The 21,298-nt window shown below is 45.1% G+C and overlaps 1 protein-coding gene across 1 annotated transcript; it reads left to right on the top strand.

Moving 5' to 3' along the window:
- The first annotated feature begins 3,819 nt into the window (after positions 1–3,819).
- On the top strand, positions 3,820–20,356 carry LOC123766548 (zinc finger protein 721). The gene is made up of 7 exons (XM_045755794.2): positions 3,820–3,960; positions 12,717–14,865; positions 15,124–15,229; positions 15,860–16,057; positions 16,690–16,793; positions 18,507–18,701; positions 19,820–20,356. Exons 2-7 carry the CDS (start codon positions 12,718–12,720, stop codon positions 20,315–20,317), a joined length of 3,249 nt encoding a protein of 1,082 aa, XP_045611750.1. The 5' UTR covers positions 3,820–3,960; position 12,717; the 3' UTR covers positions 20,318–20,356.
- Positions 20,357–21,298: the final 942 nt, after the last annotated feature.

The raw sequence follows: 21,298 nt of genomic DNA on the forward strand, positions 1-21,298 counted from the left end.
TTGTATTTATTTATCAAGGTGAGATGGAGATAATGTCCTAAACGATGGAGATAATCTCCTAACGTATGGAGATAATGGCTCCCTCACATGACAAGCATGTGAAGGAGCCAGGTGCATATCTTCTGTAAGATGGGTTGATTGCTCCCCCTTTCCTTCTTCATAAAATAAATTGGCAGGTACATCCTGCATATCGTGTGCACGGACAAATGGCTGTCTTTGCCTCCATATGTACTGTATTGAGTAAAATAATCCTCGGTATAATCTAGAAAAGAATACAAAGTTTATCATGTAAAAACAGTGGAAAGTAATCGAGGCTCACGTCTGCTAGTGATGGGTGTGAAAAATTACATACATACATACATATAACATATATATATATGTTGAACTATATATATATATATAATAAAATATATATAATATATATGTATGTATGTATATGTCAGAATGCCATTTCATATATTGTTATAGATGTGTGATTAACATTGTTGTGTATTATTTTATTCCGTAATCCACACGTAAAACCTGAGCATCTGCTTAGAGTTCCACGTGTGTGTGTGTGTCTTGTGATTACTTCAGTGTTAACAGTATTGAGTAGTTAGGTGGCCATTACAGTGTTGAGTAAGGCTGTTCCTTTGAAAGCAATGTATCATTTGTTGGACAGTTGCATGTCCCTCAGATTCTGATTTGTATGACCCTAATTTAAATTTAAAAGCTCCCAATGTATTGATAAGTTTACTGAACAAACGTATTAAGAATTCAGCACACATCAGAGAACCCTTCTATGTATATATCTGTGTCTAAAGCCATATACTTAGGGCTAGCCTTGCCCGGCTTTGCAGGGGGAATTGTCTCGGGTATGGGACAGACATTGGCTAGTCGGGGTCTGCCTAATTTAAATAATTTAAGAAATATTAGCATTTATAGAAACCCCCATGCAATTCTCATCAGGTGCCAAGTGTGAAATGTTTGGTGCATTTTCCATAGAGTTTTTTGTGCTTTGTGATACTAAATTTCCTGAGATAAGTAAAATGGGAGTGGGATGAGGGATAGGGCAAGATAGTGTGAATAGGGGAGAAGGATTGAAATAGGGAAGAGACCCAGGTACAGCCTGGTACCCCTTCTATATATAAATGGAAATGTCGGTCTGTTCAAGGTTGGAGACTAAATGAGCCTATCATCTCATAAATAATTATGAGCCTAACATACACGTTAGGTTCATAATTAGGTCCCCCCATCCCCCCGTGGTTGAACTACTGTACTTACTTTTCCCAGGATGCAACCTGGATACATATTTGCATTAGGATACGGTTGACTAATTCCCGGATACCTATTTACTTCGAGGTGAACATGAGGCAGTAGGTGAAAGGAAGTCGTGCCCAGCCATTTCTGCCCCGCCCGGGAATCGAACCCGGGATTCCCGACTGTGAGTCGAGAACAAATCCATCTGTACTACAGAGACCCGTAGTGGTCTTCAGGTAAAATCAGGTAAATCCTGGATATGTGTATCTTTATTCACAGTATGTTGGACTACTACACAGTGGGCTCTCAGGTAAGTAAGTTAAGCAAGAGCAGGCAGTGTATACAGACGAGAAGTCACAATAACGTGGCTGAAATATGTTGACCAAATCACACACTAGAAAGTGAAGGGGCGACGACGTTTCGGTCGGTCCTGGACCATTCTCAAGTCGATTGTGACTTGAGAATGGCACAATCGACTTGAGAATAGTCTAGGACGGACCGAAACGTCGTCGTCCCTTCACTTTCTAGTGTGTGGTTTGGTCAACAGGCAGCGTAGTCGAATCAGTCCTGAAGGAATCGACTCTCGGGCCTAATGGAATTTGCCTTGTGATTGTGAATTTTTAGATCCGCCACACTGTCAACTTGTCTGAGGGACTCGGCATAGTGGTGAGTTTAGCATCAAATTTATCATTGCAATTGGGGGCCTAGATATAGTTTATAGATAATTCAACCCATCCTGCTGAAATGATAGTGCAGTACGTATAATAACTATTTGGTCCGTAGTACCAATATGTAGTGATGGACCTCCAGTAACCCACTTTTGGTACTATTAATTTTATATTCCGTTAAAAATTAAGCTGAAGAGAAATTTAAATATTCCTAGGCCTAGTATAGCATATATATACTATTTTAGGTCTAACATAGCATATATTAGGATTAACCTCTCCTAGAATTGCTAGAAGTTAAGTTAGGTCTTACATTTATGTTGCGGTTTCATCTGCATAGATGAAATAATCACAGACAAAGAATCATAGAATCAACATCTTCAGGTTATCTCTGAAGCAAGCGTAATCTCCAATGCGGCACGGGAGACATCTCCCGTCACGCAGGGTGCAGTCGCACCTCCACAGATCTCCAGTATCAGCTCTTGATACTGGTAATGGCTCAAAAGGGCCACCACTTACGGGCTATTCATGCCCGTGCCACCTTTCAGGTGGTTTAATCTTCATCATCCAATGCGGATCGTATATGTGATAAGAAATCAGCATGGATTTAGAAATAGAAAGTCTGACAACTTTGAGTTTTATGAGACAGGAAAAGGAAGGCTAGGTAAACTGTCAAAAAGTATTAGACACTGTTCCCCGTGAAAGACTGCTGTACAAGATGAAGACCCAGGCTGGGATAACTGAGAAAACGTTGACCTGGGTAAGGGAGTACCTGAAGGACACAAAGGAAAGAGTCAGTCAGAGAGGATGTTTCCAACTGGACAACTGTAACAAGTGGGGGTCCCACAAGGCTGTCTTGGGGCCGCTGCTGTTCCTACTTAATGTGAACGACCTGCCTGAGGGAGTGAGCTCAGACATGTCAATGTTTGCAGATGATGCAAAGCTGATGAGGAACGTGAAAACAAGCCCACTTCAAACACGTGATGCTCTTGGTCGAGATCACCGGAACATTCAATAACAAATATGAAAAGCAGATGATAAATTGTTCGCTCGTCGCAGAAGCAATTAGCTAATAATATGTTTGAAAGCGAGTCTGGATCAGTAACAAATGGATCTGATGCTTGGAGGAATATGCCATTTCACATATCAAACAGAACAGTAGTTCTCTATTAATATGAGCTTCAATTTCCCGGAGTTCCCTGTTGCAGTTCGCAACATTGCAACGCCGGTCCCAAATTACTTGTACCGGCGTCAGTTATGAATGAATTCAGCTGGAACCAGTAATGGACGGCGTGTCTCGATGCATAGCACAACACTCCCACTGATTTTAACCTTCTCCAGGAGGAGAGGTGCTCGCTCCAGCGGACGACTGGGTGCTGGGTCATCTGGTCCTACAATATGACACTATTGATTCCCGTCCCACTTAATAGTACATATCTAGACCAAAAATTTTCGCTGCCATTTATATGGGACTTGGCAATTTTCTCCCCCAGATGTCAGTATATAACATGACGGAACCACATCTCCCATATGAGAGTACACAACATGACACATCATCATTTCCCATGTGACAGTACACATTATGACACATCATCATTTCCCATGTGACAGTACACAACATGACACATCATCATTTCCCATGTAACAGTACACAACATGACACATCATCATTTCCCATGTGACAGTACACAACATGACACATCATCATTTCCCATGTGACAGTACACAACATGACACATCATCATCTCCCATATGACAGTACAGTACATGATAGATGCCCACACTTTGACAATATAACATTCCTCAGAATGACAGCCAACCTTTGCACCACAACACCCCGACAAAACATAGGGCCTTGTGGGTCTGTGAGGTGGGACTCCCCCGGGGTATTTTTGGCGACTGTGTGAGTGTGAGGGGCACCGTCGCTGCCCTCAGTGCCAAGGCGGCTCTGCGCAGTGCCAACCTGGCCTTACCTGTGATGGGAGCGACTTCCTCACCCCTTCCCCAGACATCCTATTCGGGAGTTTATCCTGCCGTGCCCACCCACTGGGACCAGGTGAGTGCGCTGCTCTCCACTCCCAGGAGGTCGACAGTGACCGAGCGCCCATTGACTCGGGCGCTCCTAGTCAATGCAGTTTGCAGTCGCTCAGGTGCAGGTATCGTTCCAGCCGCTAACTGGCTCGGCAGTAGGCCTACTATACATACATATATATATGTGCAAGATACTCGATGTAGTTTTTAAGTAGATATCTTTTGTCTAGAAGCTTGAAGCGTGTGGGGTGTCGCTAGAGCGAGTGTGTGATGTTAGCGCTCCCTTATTAGGAGCGTTGGGAGAGTGGGAGCGGGTAGGTGTTATGGGTGGTGGCGGAGCAGGCGGCGCCACACACGCTCGCCGTGCCACCCTGGGGTCTTCTCGACTGTTTTGCTAGAGTAATAACAGGGAATCGGCTTGCTATCATACACACAGTGTTCACTGTAGTTACAGTGGCTCGTGACGTGACGGCGTGCAGGGGGCACTCCCCGTCAGTCAAGTTGGGTCTGAGTTGAACATGTGATTATAGCTTGGCCCTTAGCTACTGGGATCTCCAGTTTTAAATAAACGGCTTCCTGTTCTCGATAGAGTAGACCCACGTGCATCTACAGACTTAAGACCACTTACGATAGCGAATAACAGCTGGTACTAAGAGTTGGGTCACTGACGCTGACGAGGAGTCCGTTTATGTCTGACACAATAATCTCGCCCATGACAGTCCTTTCGAGAATTTAATCAATGAATGACAGTCATCTCTCGTCTCGGGCGTCTTAACTGGTGGGGACAAACAGTTTCTATTTCGATAAACCAGATCTGTGTTTGGCAATAATGATTTTGCTCATTCATTGTATCCAAAGTCGACATGTAATTAAAGTGACTTCTTGTTATCCTAAATTGCCCTGTGTCTGAAGCTCGGCACAGATATACAAAAATGATTAGTGATGGAGTCAGACTTTGTCTCCTATGGATTCCTTCCCGTATCCAAATGCGGTATTTGCATCTGAATGTATGATAGAACGCATAAGTTAACCAGAGCATATGCTCTTTAAACTGGAGACGTAAAGGAGGAAGGTACTGTCAACAAGCTGTGTATTTTTCTCCATTATATGGGAGGTAATTTATTGGACCCGCTTGTATTTCCTGGGCATGCAAGACCCCGAAAAGGAATGCCTTACTCGGCTTTGAATTCTTTGCGTCCAAACTAGGGTCAGGCAGTTATTGGGTCTGAATAATCGTTATTCTATTTGGTATGCAATTCTGCTTGTTCTCTCTTGTGATTTTAAATTATAAATTCTACCGTGCATGAGCTACGGTAATATTTTATCATCCAGTATTGATATCTCGGGAAATTAGGTTAGCATAGTTCCCGCGTCTTTAATGACATCCTGGTTCACCTCTTGGACTCTTGTACCGCTGACTGCTGGCTGACACTACCTTGTACCGCTGACTGCTGACGCTACCTTATACCGCTGACTGCTGACACTACCTTGTACCGACAGCGTCAGTAATCATGTACTGAAGGAAGAGACTGTCTGGGAGAATATCGGATAGATAAATTTCGAGTGTGTTAGTCAAGTATGTTTACTTTTACTGTTGTATGCGCTGGGAGGAGTTTGCAGTGTACACAAATATTTATATATTTATTTATTTATTTATTTATATACAAGAAGTTGAACATTAGTCTCCGTACATGATGGCACGCTCCACCATGAGTACAAATTTACTTATTTTTCTAAGCAAATACACAATTTTAATCAGTATAGATAAAAATGTATTGAAGGGCACTTGCAAAAACATATTGAGTTAACTTGCACATTTTAAATGTTAAAATATGAGCGGGGGTTGTAATGGACTCGGCGCACGTGTTGGAAGGAAGGAATAACGAGAGGCAGCAGAGGCTTAGATTTCTTTCCTCAAAGTTGGCTGCAGCCTTCAAGTTTCGCTCTCGTGGCATTCATTGACAAAGTGGAGGTACAGAATTTTCAATGAGTCGCTGCGAACAAATTAGTGACACACCTTTTATTTATATTAAATATTTTAAATTGCATTTTTTTTTAATCCCCGACCGTCCAAGTGGTTGGGCACCATTCCCTCCCACCGTCCCATCCCAAATCCTTATCCTGACCCCTTCCCAGTGCTATATAGTCGCAATGGCTTGGCGCTTTCTCCCTGATAGTTCCCTTCCCTTCTACCTCCTCTAATCCTCATTTAAATATCTGGGACGATTTCTCCAAAATTCTTATTTCCACCTACGGTTTGGTCCTGGGTGTTACCATTTCACAAGAATGTTTTTTTTCTTTTTTGAAATTATGAACCTGAATGTCTTTGTTGCTGAAGAAAATGTCATTTAAAATGCAAAAAGTTTATTAGAAGTTCGGTACGTTGTCGCATTTATATACACGCGGTAATAACACAAACTTTTCCAGCCTACTCGCTTCTGTTTTGGTGTGTGCTCACCTGTGTGTACCTGCAGTGTAGAGCTTCGCCTGCTGGGCCCGGCCTTTTCAGCTGTTGGTCGTCTAATGCAGTGATTTCTAACTTTTACTACTTCTATCTACTTTTGAGACAGTTGTTGGTCGTCTAATGCAGTGATTTCTAACTTTCACTACTTCTATCTACTTTTGAAACAGCTGTTGGTCGTCTAATGCAGTGATTTCTAACTTTCACTACTTCTATCTACTTTTGAAACAGTGTTAGGGAGTGTGTGTCTGGTTGGAGACTGGTCCGCGGGGACCAGTCTTTGTTACCACCTCAAAGATCCCTCAAGTTTCCTCCATCTCCGCTACTTCCTTCTACACGGCTGACATAGCAGCAACACAGGAAGTTCTTGATCTGCATAATGTGATCAATGCGGCATCAGAAACCCAAACCCTTATATCGGGGGACTTAAAAACCACGAGACCATAGGACTGGGTAAATCTAACATCACAAGCAGAAGGAGACCAATTTCTTGATCTGGTGCAGGACTCCTTCCTCATACAGCATGTGGCGGAGCCCACACGAAGTAACAACATTCTAGATCGTGTGCTAACATCACAAGAGGGTATGATTGCTCAAACTCAGGTACGGGGAAAGAAGCTCACCCCTCTCGTTATGTTGTCCATTACTGCCAGCAATGTGATGCGTCCTCTGAGACTGCTAACCATTGGCTCGTTCATGTGTCCTCTGAGATTGCTAACCATTGGTCCGTTCATGTGTCCGCTGAGACTGCTAACCATTGGCTCGTTCATGTGTCCTCTGAGATTGCTAACCATTGGTCCGTTCATGTGTCCGCTGAGACTGCTAACCATTGGTCCGTTCATGTGTCCTCTGAGACTGCTAACCATTGGTCCGTTCATGTGTCCGCTGAGACTGCTAACCATTGGTCCGTTCATGTGTCCGCTGAGACTGCTAACCATTGGTCAGTTCATGTGTCCTCGGAGATTGCTAAACATTGGTTCGTTCATGTGTCCTCGGAGATTGCTAACCATTGGTCCGTTCACGTGTCCTCTGAGACTGCTTGCCTCTGGTCAGTCCAGGGAAGATACATCCCTGGGAGGAGGTGGTGTGTGATCGATATTCGCTGGTTCTGCATCCCCGGAGGACTTAAGAGCTCACAGACTTGCCAGTTATCTGGGATTGGCCGTTTATTGAGCCTATGTGGGTCAGTTATTGCTTACCAATACATTCAAGTTGAATGACAATATCGGACCTCTCGTAGTAATGGTTCAACCATCATCTTTGTCCACATTTGATTATAAGAGACTCGCGTTCTCGTTGTAACATCTATGAGCAGCTGGATCGGGTTAATATTATGAACTGGGTGACGTTGAAACGGAACCCTCTTTCACTGCAAGTTCTGAGCATTGGTTTATGAGCTCCAGGTTTAGACTTTAGAGTTTAAACTCCACTACGGGCTCACCATAGCCCGTGCTACTTGGATCTATTAGTTATAGCTAGCGAATCTTTAACAACAACAAATCCAGGTTTAGATCAAGCTGGAAGAAACTGTTCAGCTACTGAAATTATCTCGTTCCGATTTATAGTCATGTACAAAGGCGCGGTGTACGTGACTATACAGTCATGTACAAAGGCGCGGTGTACGTGACTATACAGTCATGTACAAAGGCGCGGTGTACGTGACTATACAGTCATGTACAAAAGCGCGGTGTACGTGACTATACAGTCATGTACAAAGGCGCGGTGTACGTGACTATACAGTCACGTACAAAGGCGCGGTGTACGTGACTATACAGTCATGTACAAAGGCGCGGTGTACGTGACTATACAGTCACGTACAAAGGCGCGGCGTACGTGACTCTACAGTCATGTACAGACTCCTGTGTTTGCGCTCGGAAGCGCTTTAAAAAGTGCGACTGTTGACGATAAGTCTCGCGTTATAAATTAAGTTCTCAGATGAATGTTCAGCGTTGGATTGCCGCTTAATAAAAATCCAAAAATAAATATAAAAAAATGACTGGAGCAAAACAATTACCTGTGGTTGTAAAGAAGATAATTTTCATAAACCTTTGCTTCATATCATATTGAGAAAATCATATCGTCATGGCTAAAATGTTACTGGGATTCATCACTTCTAGTATTGTTACTGTTACTGGCATGGCTTCCTGTGCTGCACGGCGCACTCTGATTGGTGAAGCTCTCCTTCCGTCGTGCACTCTGATTGGTGAAGCTCTCCTTCCGTCGTGCACTCTGATTGGTGAAGCTCTCCTTCCGTCGTGCACTCTGATTGGTGAAGCTCTCCTTCCGTCGTGCACTCTGATTGGTGAAGCTCTCCTTCCGTCGTGCACTCTGATTGGTGAAGCTCTCCTGTACATCTTCTCTCAATCTTTGGCGGCTTTGTTTGCAATTAATAAACAGTTAATGAGCTCCGGAGCACCAGGAGGCTGATTATAACAATAACAACAGTTGATTGGGAAGTTTTCATGCTTGTAAACCGCTTAATAAATGTAACCAAAGCCGTCAAAGATTGAGGAAAGATGTATAGGTTCGTAAGTATTTGCATAACTGCTTCGTGAATCTGGCCCCTACTCGTCACGTGTTTGTGTTGAGTTCGTTGTCGGCGTCGCCCAGGGAGGAGCACGAGGGCGGAGGGATTGAATTTGCTACACAGGTGGAGGATGTTGAAGCTGTGGCAGGTCGTGATCCCTGTTTGTGACGCGCAGGGAATGTTGTTGACAGCTTGTGATACTCCATCATTTTGGCTCCTGTCATTTGGGTGTGTGAGACACAAAATATGGCGGGAAAAACAACAGGACCTCAGATGCCGAGTCATGGATACAAGCGGTTTCAAAACTGAGAATAAAAAGACATCTATGACTGTATGTGTGTGTTCGTCAACCCCCGAGCCTGTCAACTCTGGTTGTTATTTTGTTCCCGGTTTTGAAATTTTGTTCTCGGTTTTGACTCGGCATCTGTGATCCTGTTGTTTTTCTGTCATATTCTCTCTCTCTCTCTCTCTCTCTCTCTCTCTCTCTCTCTCTCTCTCTCTCTCTCTCTCTCGCTCTCTCGCTCTCTCTCTCTCTCTCTCTCTCTCTCTCTCTCTCTCGCTCTCGCTCTCGCTCTCGCTCTCGCTCTCTCTCTCTCTCTCTCTCTCTCTCTCTCTCTCTCTCTCTCTCTCTCTCTCTCTCTCTCTCTCTCTCTCTCTCTCTCTCACACACACACACACACACACACACACACACACACACACACACACACACACACACACACACACACACACACGCATTGGGGGTCTGACGGCTGAGTGAACAACGCTCGGGATTCGTAGTCCTAGGGTCCAGGGGTCTATTCCCGGCGGAAACAAATGGGCAGTTTCATTCACCCTAATGCCCATGTTCATCTAGGAGTAAATAGGTACCTGGGAGTTAAACAGCTGCTACGGACTGCTTCCTGGGTGCATGCGTGTGTATGGAACAAAATAAAAAGTTGATTGACAGTTGAAAGACGGGCCCAAAGAGCCAAAGCTCAACCACCGTAAGCACTACTAGGTAAATACAACTAGGCGAGTACAAATGACAGAGCCAAAACTATATATAATAAGCTGACGACGAGTCACATTAACGAGGCTGAAGATATGATGACAAACCCCGCATCAGAAGATGAAGAAACAACACACACACACACACACACACACACACACACACACACACACACACACACACACACACACACACACACACACACACAAAGGCGGGATCCAAGAGTCAATGCTCGATCCTGCAGACACAACTAGGTGAGTACACATATATTTTGTTTACATTCTTGTAAAGCCACTAGTACGCGCAGCGTTTCGGACAGGTCCTTAACCCTAATTTCCCCGGAATACGACCCCGCCGAATCGTTTAACAACCAGATACCCATTCACTGCTAGGTGAAGAGAGGCTACAAGTTAAGGATTGGCGCCCAGTCAATCCTCCCCGGCAAATATATAATAATCTTATGCACCCTCTTAAGATACACGGAAGTATAGAGAGGACGTGGCACACGAGGCCACACATTATTGGTAGTGAGGTTATATTGGTTCAGGAGACCACAAGTGTCAGACAATATAAAATAGACACGAGGAGTGGTGGTAGACAGAGGGGAATAACCCACTAATATTCAAGTCTTGGCACTTGGCTCGCCTGGCACCTCAGGCCAAAGCTCGCTTTCATAAAGATCGTTCAACTCCTTTAGCATTAATTCCCCATGAGTTAAACAACATAGACGAGCATATTAATAACGCAAAAATTAAAGGAACAGTGAAAATAATAATGTTGGGGTATTTTTGAAGTAGAATAAAAACCATAAGAACAAGAAGCACTGTCATTCAGTAACCCGTCCTCACACTAGGCTGGTTAAAGCAGCGGCCGTCCTCACACTAGGCTGGTTAAAGCAGCGGCCGTCCTCACACTAGGCTGGTTAAAGCAGCGGCCGTCCTCACACTAGGCTGTTTAAAGCAGCAGCCGTCCTCACACTAGGCTGGTTAAAGCAGCGGCCGTCCTCCCCAGGCGCATTCATCAATTTTAACATACTGTGTATTAAAAATTGGTTTGTTCTCATATATAAATGAATATTTTTATACATAAAATTCTGTGTATAGTAAGGCGTAGGTTAGGTTACGTTAAGTGTTTAGGTTCTGTTGGCGATTATTTGTATTTGAAGTATGTGGGTGAAGCATTTATAGCAACCCGTCCTCGACTCAAGTCCATTACATCCAGCGCTCAACCCCACAGACGCCTTCATAAATTTTAACTTGCTGTTCATTCAAAACGGGAAATTTCTCAAGTATAAATTAATATTATAATATATTAGCATATTGTGTATATATAGGCATAGGTTAGGTTAGGTTAGGTGTTTAGGTTCTGTTGGCGATTATTTGTATTTGTAGTACGTGGGTGAAGCATTTACAGCGTTGTGATTCGAATAAAATTTGTCAGTGAAGCACTTGTTCCGGATATGTTCGAACGTCAGCAGTTGTGAGTCGTGTGTAAACCGCTTTTCATTCATAAACAGGGGGTTTGGCGGGTGCATGGAATCACTTTTGGATCTTTGTTTGGAGGACGGGCTGACTCACAACTGATTTCGTTCGAACACTTCCGAAACAAGTGCTTCACTGACCAATTTTTTTTCCAACCACAACGCTGTAAATGCCTCATCCACGTACTACAAATACAAATAATCGTCAACAGAACCTAAGCACCTAACCTATGCCTATATATGCACAATATGCTAATATATTATAATATTAATTTATATTTGAGAACATTCTTGTTTTGAATGAACAGTATGTACAAATTTATGAATGCGTCTGTGGGGGTCGACCGCTGGATGGAATGGACTTGAGTCGAGGACGGGTTGCACCCCTGGAATTGTGCGAGCCAGGAGTGTTGCTCGGGCCGTTACTGTGAGCTCGGGTGTTGTGTGTGACGGTACTGTGAGCCAGGGGGGTTGTGTATTGTCTCACGGGAGCACAGCCCCCCTCCCTGCCTCACATTACACATACACTCCTGCACTGTTTGGAGGCTGAGAATTATATTCACTCTTCCGTTCCCTCCGCCTCCTCCACCACACCAACTCTTCTACGTCTCTTCTCTGCCACTCCTGTCCACTTTTCTGCTTCTCGTGACATCAAAATCTATAAAGATCATCAACACCACTTCAGCCCATTAGTATAAAATTTCACGTTTGGAAGAGACAGACGTAATGCGCTTAGTGCGTCGGTAACCTTGTCTGTGGAGACGTCATCTTAAGGCGCTCATCATAACTGGCGGACGTTAATTTCCCGATGTAATGGTATCGGTTTGTTTATATAAAAGCATGATATGCAGTTTTATTTGTATTTAAAGTTACTTCTACACACACACACACACACACACACACACACACACACACACACACACACACACACACACACACACACACACACACACACACACACATCTGGCCTCGAACAAACATTCTGCTTATAGATATAGATAGCTATGCGAACAAGCCTGAACGGTCTCCAGGCATATATGCTACTGAAAATTCACACCCCAGAAGTGACTCGAACCCATACTGCCAGAAGCAATGCAACTGATGTACAGGATGATGTTAAGGGATCCTGTACATAAGTTGCATTGCTTCTGGCAGTATGGGTTCGAGTCACTTCTGGGGTGTGAGTTTTCAGTTGCATAGATAGCTGTGTGTGTATAAAACTATGAGGATGACTCTCTCCCTGTCTTACGGGGTCCTCATACCCGTGCCACCTCTTGTCTGGTTTAATCTTCATCACTCAGTCAATCTGTCTCTCCCGGCAGGATGGGGTACCTGGCGTGTCCAGTGTGTGAGCGGCAGTCACTGGCCAACGTGAGTGACTTACAGCTGCGTGTGGCCACTGCCCTCACACGTCTCCTTGCCTGTCCCATCTGCAGCGCCTCCGTCAGCGGCCTGCAGGCTTTCCACCACCACCTGGCGGCCCACCTGCCCTCGCAGCTCAATCCATGTTCGGATCCCGGCACTCCCACAGCCGCCCTCAGCTACCCGCTCACCAGCTCCCCCGAGGTCATTCCCACGCTGGAACACCTGGAGATCAGCGATGGCAGAGCTTCGCCACACAGCCCGGTCGCCCTGGCCAGGACGGCGTCGGAGGCGCGGGAATCCTCGGGCGTGACCATGAATACTGGCGGGGTGGTGCAAACTGAGTCCAGCGGCACCCACACCTCCGACCACACCCCTGATTACACCTCCCCCCGTATCACCGACCACACCCCTGGCCACACCCCCGCCCAGCCTCACAACTGTGACCTCTGTGGTCTTATCTTCTCCTCTGAACACTTCCTGAAGATCCACAAAGATATAATTCATGCTAAAAGTAGTTTTTTTGATGTTACTTGTAAACTGTGTAAAAAAAAGTTCAAAGATTTTGAAGCTTACCGTAACCACGTGCGGGAAGACCACAGTGAGCGTCGCTACATGTGCGACCAGTGTCCCAAGACGTTTAAGATGAAAGGGAGTCTGTTGGTCCACACCCGCATGTTCCACGACCCCTCCTCCCCCGCCACATGCCACATCTGCAAGAAAACCTTCACCACCAAGGCCAGGAAGGAGCTGCATGAGAAGCGGTATCACGGTGCCGGCACTGACCGTCTCCCACCTGGAAAGACCTCCCCGCCCTCTCCTTCCTCCAGACAGCAGCGGCTCAAAAACTCCAGTCTCGGGGACGCCAGAAACTGGCTCGAGACACTCATGAATGAGAATAAGTCTGCTGGAGAAAGCTGCGGCGGGCCACGTGAAGTTCCCAGCCAGCAGCGCCAACTGCCTCAGTCGATCCACCACCATTCACAATCACCGCTGCAGTATTCATCACCACAGACAGCCAAACAGCAGACTGAACAGAGTATTGCCACAGAACATCAGACAGCAGACCAGTTTATGAATCTCCAACAGTCTCAGGATCAAAGCACTGAACCGCTGCAAACAAAAGAACAGCTGCAGCAGCAGCCAAGACATTTCCAACAGTCACAACTGGATATTCAGCAACAAAGCAAATTACAAACTAAAGAATTACAGGACCAGCCATGCTGGGGACATGACAATCAGGCCTACATCATCCCTCAGGTCAAAACACAACCTCAGCCTCAGAAATCGCCCTCAGACGTATACTTCCCTCCATATAAAAATAATATTGTGTTTCCGTGTCAGATGTTGCAGCAGAACTTTGGTGTTGGTCGGCACCGTGCAGAATACACCGACTTTAAAGAGGAGAAGAAAGTGGGTGTGGCAGCGCACCCGGTGCCAATGGAAGCTCCCACAGGTCGCATTGTGGGCAGCGGACATTCACAAAACAGTCCTGTGGCCGTGGTCTCCCCACAGCCCCACAAGGCTGAGATCCCAACCACCAGCGCCCACGTCCAAGACACTGGGTACTCCTATACAGAAGCAAGAAGAAACAGCTTTCCCCTCGTTAGCTTCAACAAGCTAGGGCTCCCGCATACCGAACCAGCCCGCCTCCATCCAACGAACTACATCAGCGAACACTCTCTGGCGGGGCCCGAGAGTGCTCCTGTGTCTGGTGGGCAGGCGCTTGGCCTCCCCGCCTTGGGGGAAAAGATCCAGAGCACGCTGGCCGTGTCTCAGCACTTGGTCTACCAACACTGCCACAACAATATTGTGCCAAGTCTAAGTCCTACTATGGCACTCCTTGGCGCCGACAGCAAGACGGGGCTACGAGTACCACCCCTGATCATACCCACCAATCTCTACCAGACGGAAAAAGTGAAGGAATCTCCCGACAGTCCCATCCAAATGATGGAGGTGCAGAAGGAGATGGGGACGTGTGACACGAGCCCAATGATGGAAGAAGAGATACCAGACGGGATAGAGGATCCTCGGCAGGAGAGGAGCATGTTAGGTCGTCAACAACGGCCTCAAGGGCCTGGTACGACTGCTCTCACCCTTACCAAGAAGGTCAGTGGTTGCAGCGGGAACAGTCACTCGCAACATCCAAACTTCATACACACGTTGTGTTTACCTGAGTATATAAACAAATATATAAATACACAAACACGATCATGAATACCCTTTGCATAGAAGCACACACACACACATTTCAGCCTCCACAGACACACATACTTTTGCAAGCATAAAGCAATTTAAGTCCATACACTCGCAGAAGCGCAGAAGAAAGAGATCAACAGCAGACAACTAATCATTCTCTTCCCACAGGAGAGTGGGGGAGGCAAGGCTGACAACAAACAGTGGGAGTGCGAAGTGTGTAAGAAGTCCTTCACTACCAAGTACTTCCTCAAGAAGCATAAACGTCTCCACACAGGTCAGTAGCCGTCGTCCTCGTGTCGTCTGAAATCCCGTCTCCCACACTGCATGCTCTCCTAATCTTGGTCAAGACCTGATTTTGAAATTTGCAACCTATTTAGGATTTTATGTACCCACCTCAGCCGTCCATCACGACATTTTTGTATTTAGCAAAATTCATAGCCGACTGTAATTTATTTTGTGTTAATATTATTCCCCCCCCCTGTATATACACTAGATATATTAAGGCTAAAACAAGCGACAAGGTTGAATGTATTAAGTACCTTCAACTTTTAATAATGTACATAATGTATAATGTATTTTAAGTACATTAAGGGGTCACTACATGACCTCTGACTTCTGTAAGATAACCCTTGACCTCTGTATGAGCATCACTACATAACCCTTGACCTACGTTTAAGCGTTATTCCGTTAATCATAACTCGTTAATTCATCAAGTAATATTCTGCTGGTGTGACGCCACCACCGACCTCCTCACTTCATACCGTTCCGTGCATCGTGGCTGTAGTAAGCCGTCCCTGCTATGTTTATGTAATTTAGAAACTAACACCACGTCCACACGCACGTGGGTAATGATCAGTGCGTCATTCTTGCGTCATCCATTCCACTTCCCTCCCTCCCTGCGCAGGCGAGACACCGTACGCATGCGCTGAATGCGGGAAGACCTTCACCTTCCAGCAGAGTTACCACAAGCACATCCTCTACCACTCGGATGACAAGCCGCACCAGTGTACCTACTGCGGGCGGGCCTTCAAGGAGATGTCCACTCTCCACAACCACGTCCGGATCCACACTGGGGAGAAGCCGTTCGTGTGCGAGACATGCGGTAAGTCCCCGACTCCCCGAACCCCCAACAACTAAAACAGAAAACGATTTCGGGAAGTCCAGTGGATGAAGCCGTGCCTAACTTTCCGCTCTCCACCTCCAAACTTGCACATGCTGTGAGGCCATTTCTATGCTAATTCTTTGGTGTAGTTTTCTTGGACGGTGGCACATCAGTACACTCGCTCCAATAATACAATAAACAATCAGACCTTTTGATTTAATTGAATATTCTTTACTCTTTTTTAAGTTCAGTTTGTTTGCTGTATTTTGCAGATTCAGTACTACTAAATCTAGCTACATTTGGTGACTAAGGCGAGGGTATTGCTTATTGTCTGCAGCTTTGGGTGAATATATTCTTAATGCACAATAATACTATAATGCACAGTTAGAGAAAGTGGGGGAGAATTTAGAACAGAAGGGCAGTGAGAGAAGAGGGCGATGCTAGAAAGAAGAAAGGAAGCGAAAGAGAGAGAGAAAGAGAGAGAGAGAGCAAACATTTCAATAGCGGTCTAGTGTCGCCCTCTAAGCACTGGCCAGCCTGCAGGGGTGTGTCGGCAGGTGGGCCAAGTGTAACTGAAGTGGGCCAGGTGTAATTGAAGTGGGCCAGGTGTAACTGGAGGTGTGTGCCGGCAGGTAAGGCGTTCAGGCAGCGCGTGTCATACCTGGTCCACCAGAGGATCCACACCGGCGCGATGCCCTACACTTGCGACGCCTGCGGCAGGTCCTTCAGGTACAAGGTAGGTTTCATTCCCAGAGTTTCCTAAGGTGGCCAGGGATCTTGTGAGTAGTGCGGCCAGTCTGACGAGGTCCTGTGAACCGTGGCCAGGGGGCTTGAGTAATGCGGACAATCTAAGGTGGTCCTGTGAAGTAAAGGCCAGGGGGAGGGGGGATATTATGGGTGGTGCAGCCAATCTGAGGAGGTCCTGTCAATCACGGCCTGGGTACCATAGGAAGGTTAATTTTGGCTAGGTCTCCAGCTTCTAATGATGTCAAGCTCGTCTCTGCTTAAGAAGCTCTTCTCCCGGAAACTAATTTCTTATTCGGATTTCAATCGTGCCATTTGTGCCATACAACCATCAGTCGTAATAGATATAGATGGTAAGCTGTTGTAAATAATGAATTGCGAACTGTGACCATTCCCAGTGACCTTCCACTGTATATCTTGAGGTTATCTTGAGATGATTTCGGGGCTTAGCGTCCCCGCTGCCCGGTCCTCGACCGGGCCTCTTTTTTGTTACACACACCCCAGGAAGCAGCCCGTAGCAGCTGTCTAACTCCCAGGTACCTATTTACTGCTAGGTAAACCGGGGATCGAAGCCGGAACCCCAGGACTACGAATCCGAAGCGCTGGTCACTCAGCTGTCAGACCCGCTGTAACATGAAGTGATGACCTATCCCTGTGACCTCCCACTGTAACATGAAGCTATCTATCCATCCCCGTGACCATGAAGTGATGACAGTCTCCGGCTAGGCTACAGCTGGCCACACGCCTTAACTCCTAAACACTAAGGGAGCAGAGACCCGCGCCTCAGTGACTATGTCACTGAGGCGTCTAGTTGTCAACAACTTTCCGAACTGTTCGGATTCTCATCATTGGAAGTCTTCCTTTCGTTCATTAGTCACTTGTTCCTCAATATAATCCTCAGTGAATCTGCAGATGATGAGTCACAATAACGTGGCTGAAGTATGTTGACCAGACCACACACTAGAAAATGAAGGGACGACGACGTTTCAGTCCGTCCTGGACCATTTTCAAGTCGATTGTCAATCGACAATCGACTTGAGAATGGTCCAGGACGGACCGAAACGTCGCCGCTCAGTGAATCTGATTCATTTGACGTCCTGGACGCATCCGATCCCACGATCGTCGTCGCCCCTAAATCAACACATTTGACGTCGCTTGTCATACGTCCTTTTGCCCTCGTATGGGCATCATCAGTATCTAGAAGTTGTTTATGATTCTGTGACAAAGATGATGATAAATAATTGTCCAGACTTTGCGCTTTCTGTTGATAATTAGTTATGGGTAGTGCGGCCAGTGTGAGGAAGGTGTGTGTGCCGGGAACTTCACGGTTGTTATGGGTAGTGGGCTAGAACTCGATCCAATTATCTTTTTCCTAACGATGCTTCGTTATTTTAATTTTGGCTTTATCTCTTATTTTTGGTAATTTTTCAGTTCTTATTATTCTCAATCAACTTCTAAGACTAATTATTACATCTTGAGGGTAATTGCATTTCCTGGCATTTAACGCTATAACCGAGAATAAAGACGCAATAGTTTCTAAATTACTCATCATTAAACCAAATGAACTATTTCTTTCTCTCATTAGCTGGTATTAATTCAGATGAATATATTGACATAATTTGCTCAGAACCTCTACACTTAGATTCCCGAAAACATAACCATTTGTTGCTATGCATATAGAAGGAGGTACCATTGTGTCCCGTAGGTGAGTCTACGCTCGCACAAGTGTGAGCCCAACATGGCGTCCACGTCTGGAGGCGGCTCCATCACTTTGCGAAAGGACGGGGATATCCGCGTCGACACCTTCAAGATCATCAACAACGCCGGCACCCCCTCGCCCACGCCCGCCGCCACGCCCCCGCGCCTCTCCCACACCCCCACAATCACCACACAAACTGCGGTAACCACCACCAACAGGAACCAGCCGTACTCTGCTCCATGTTTCAAAGTTTAAGCCAGAACTAATAGAGTATAATTTGCGAGTGGTAAATAATAGTGCTTTGCTAACACTATAATAGCTTTGCTAGCACCATGGATGCATTGCTAACACCATGGGTGCATTGCTAACACCTTGGATGCATTGCTAACACCATGGATGCATTGCTAACACCATGGATGCATTGCTAACACCATGGATGCATTGCTAACACCATGGGTGCATTGCTAACATCATGGATGCATTGCTAACACCATGGGTACATTCCTTACTCTATGGGTGCATTGCTAACACGATGGGTGCATTGCTAACCTTATTGCATTGCATCACCTTATGTCGTCTACCTTAGTACTTTCTACAAAATATTGACTAGGCTGTAGTTTGGTGTTTTCTCAACAACTCTCACACACGGCATCTAGTGCCTTGCGCGGGATTCTTTGAGTTTTTAAACTCGTTGTTTATCATCCCAGTTTACTCCCAGTGATGTCTGAGGGATTCTTAGTTGTGGTTTGTGTATGTAAGCACTCAGTGGGTCACACACTTCACTTTAAGCGTGTTTAAGGTAGACGGTGGTGGTGCATGCTGGTCTTGAAGCTTGTAGATATATATGCCCTCTCTACTGACTACTGTTCGGCCGTAACCTCCTGCTTTTTTGTGTGGAACACATACGGTGTGCGGTCATTCCGAAATTATCTATTTTTTCTTATGGTAAGGATTTAATTTAACTTGATGAGGTTGTAACCAGACAATTCCATACTAACATTTGGTTATGGACATCCAACCACACGTCTGAAAATAAAAGACGTTTCTGTCCCTCTTCTGAATTGTTATCATGTCGTAAATTGACCGTTGTCACATCAGTGATAACGATATAATAGTCTAGGACGGACTGAAACATCGTCAGTTCTTTTATTTTGGAGAGTTGGGTGTTGAATTTCAGCCACATTATTGTCTGAATTTGGTTTTGTATATTATATAGGCTTAATTAAAAATGTTTTTTCTTATTTCTGAAGTACTAAGCATGGCAAATACTTAAAGAAAAAAAATGAGGATGACTATTTCAAGAATATATTTATCATCAGATTGGAGTGGTGTCTCCGAATTGTGGCGGAGTACTGGGATCAGGCGGCGACTGTGTGGGGGCCAGTTCCCCTCTGCTCGTCATGGGGTCAGTAAGGGACGGGACAAGGGCCAGTGGCGACCCCTCAAGCGGACCCACCAGCCCCCTTCCCCACCTCAACACCCTGACCAGCAGGATAAAGACGCCTCTCGAAACCATCGACCTAGCAGCCATATCGTGCGAGAGCGTCGGCTCCCACGACGACGGGAAGCGATCGCCTCACAAGGTGCGGCCCGCCAGCGGCCACAAGGCCTCCAGCAGCGGAGGAGGCCACGCCGGCCAGGACCCCATCTCCATGGCCTTGCTTCACGCACTGGTGGACCCCCACCAGTGCCGCCAGCAGGGAGAGTGCCGGCCTCATGCCCCGCTCTCACAGGACACTCTCCCCTTCCCAAGCCTCTCACCCTCTATGGATACCGATATTGATCACGACAGCTTTCTTACTAACTTTTTGATGTGATGAATGTGTCTTGTAGTTCTGTATAGCCATTAACAAGGTACAAATAAAAATTTGTATATATATATATATATATATATATATATATATATATATATATATATATATATATATATATATATATACAAATCGATTGCTTTTATATATATATATATATATATATATATATATATATATATATATATATATATATATATATATATATATATATATATATATATATATACAAATCGATTGCTTTTATATATATATATATATATATATATATATATATATATATATATATAAATATATATATATATATATATATATATATATATATATATATATATATAAATATATATATATATATATATATATATATATATATATATATATATATCTATGTAATATAAATAAGGTGCAGATAGCAAGTATTAATAGAATCACTACACAGTTCTTGGTATAAGTTGCTGTTAAAAGAAACTGTACTATCCACCAGCCTCTGTTTTTCAACACACTACTCTGGGACCTCATACTCAGTTAAAACTATTTTCTTCGATGTTCGTTACAACGGGATCACATTTTGTTGGCGTCACCAGCAATGCAAAAATTCCCGGGCACTAAGAAGACGCAAGACATGACGCAAGGACGTGACGCAAGATATGACGCAAGACATGACGCAAGACATGACACAAGACATGACGCAAGACATGACACAAGACATGACGCAAGACATGACGCAAGACATGACGCAAGACATGACGCAAGATATGATGCAAGGCATGACGCAATATATGACGCAAGTCATGACGCAAGACATGACGCGTCTAACAGCTGGTCTCTACGTAACACTGGAACCATAACCTGTCTTTGTTTTTTTCTTTTAGTGTATTGCATCAGTCTTTATAAATGATTCTTGTTTAAACAGAGTCGAGAGATTGATGGAGAAAGACAGTGTTTAGAAAATATATAAAGTTACATTGTCGCCCTCGATATAAATGC

The sequence above is a fragment of the Procambarus clarkii genome, chromosome 62, assembly GCF_040958095.1.
Source record: "Procambarus clarkii isolate CNS0578487 chromosome 62, FALCON_Pclarkii_2.0, whole genome shotgun sequence".
Lineage (NCBI taxonomy): Eukaryota > Metazoa > Arthropoda > Malacostraca > Decapoda > Cambaridae > Procambarus > Procambarus clarkii.

Bases quoted from the DNA above. Each gene is read 5' to 3' on its own strand.
- LOC123766548 (XM_045755794.2), top strand. From the start codon at position 12,718: ATGGGGTACCTGGCGTGTCCAGTGTGTGAGCGGCAGTCACTGGCCAAC. The intron at 15,230-15,859 runs GTCAGTAGCCGT...CTCCCTGCGCAG, and splicing joins GCATAAACGTCTCCACACAG to GCGAGACACCGTACGCATGC. The intron at 16,794-18,506 runs GTAGGTTTCATT...TGTGTCCCGTAG, and splicing joins GCAGGTCCTTCAGGTACAAG to GTGAGTCTACGCTCGCACAA.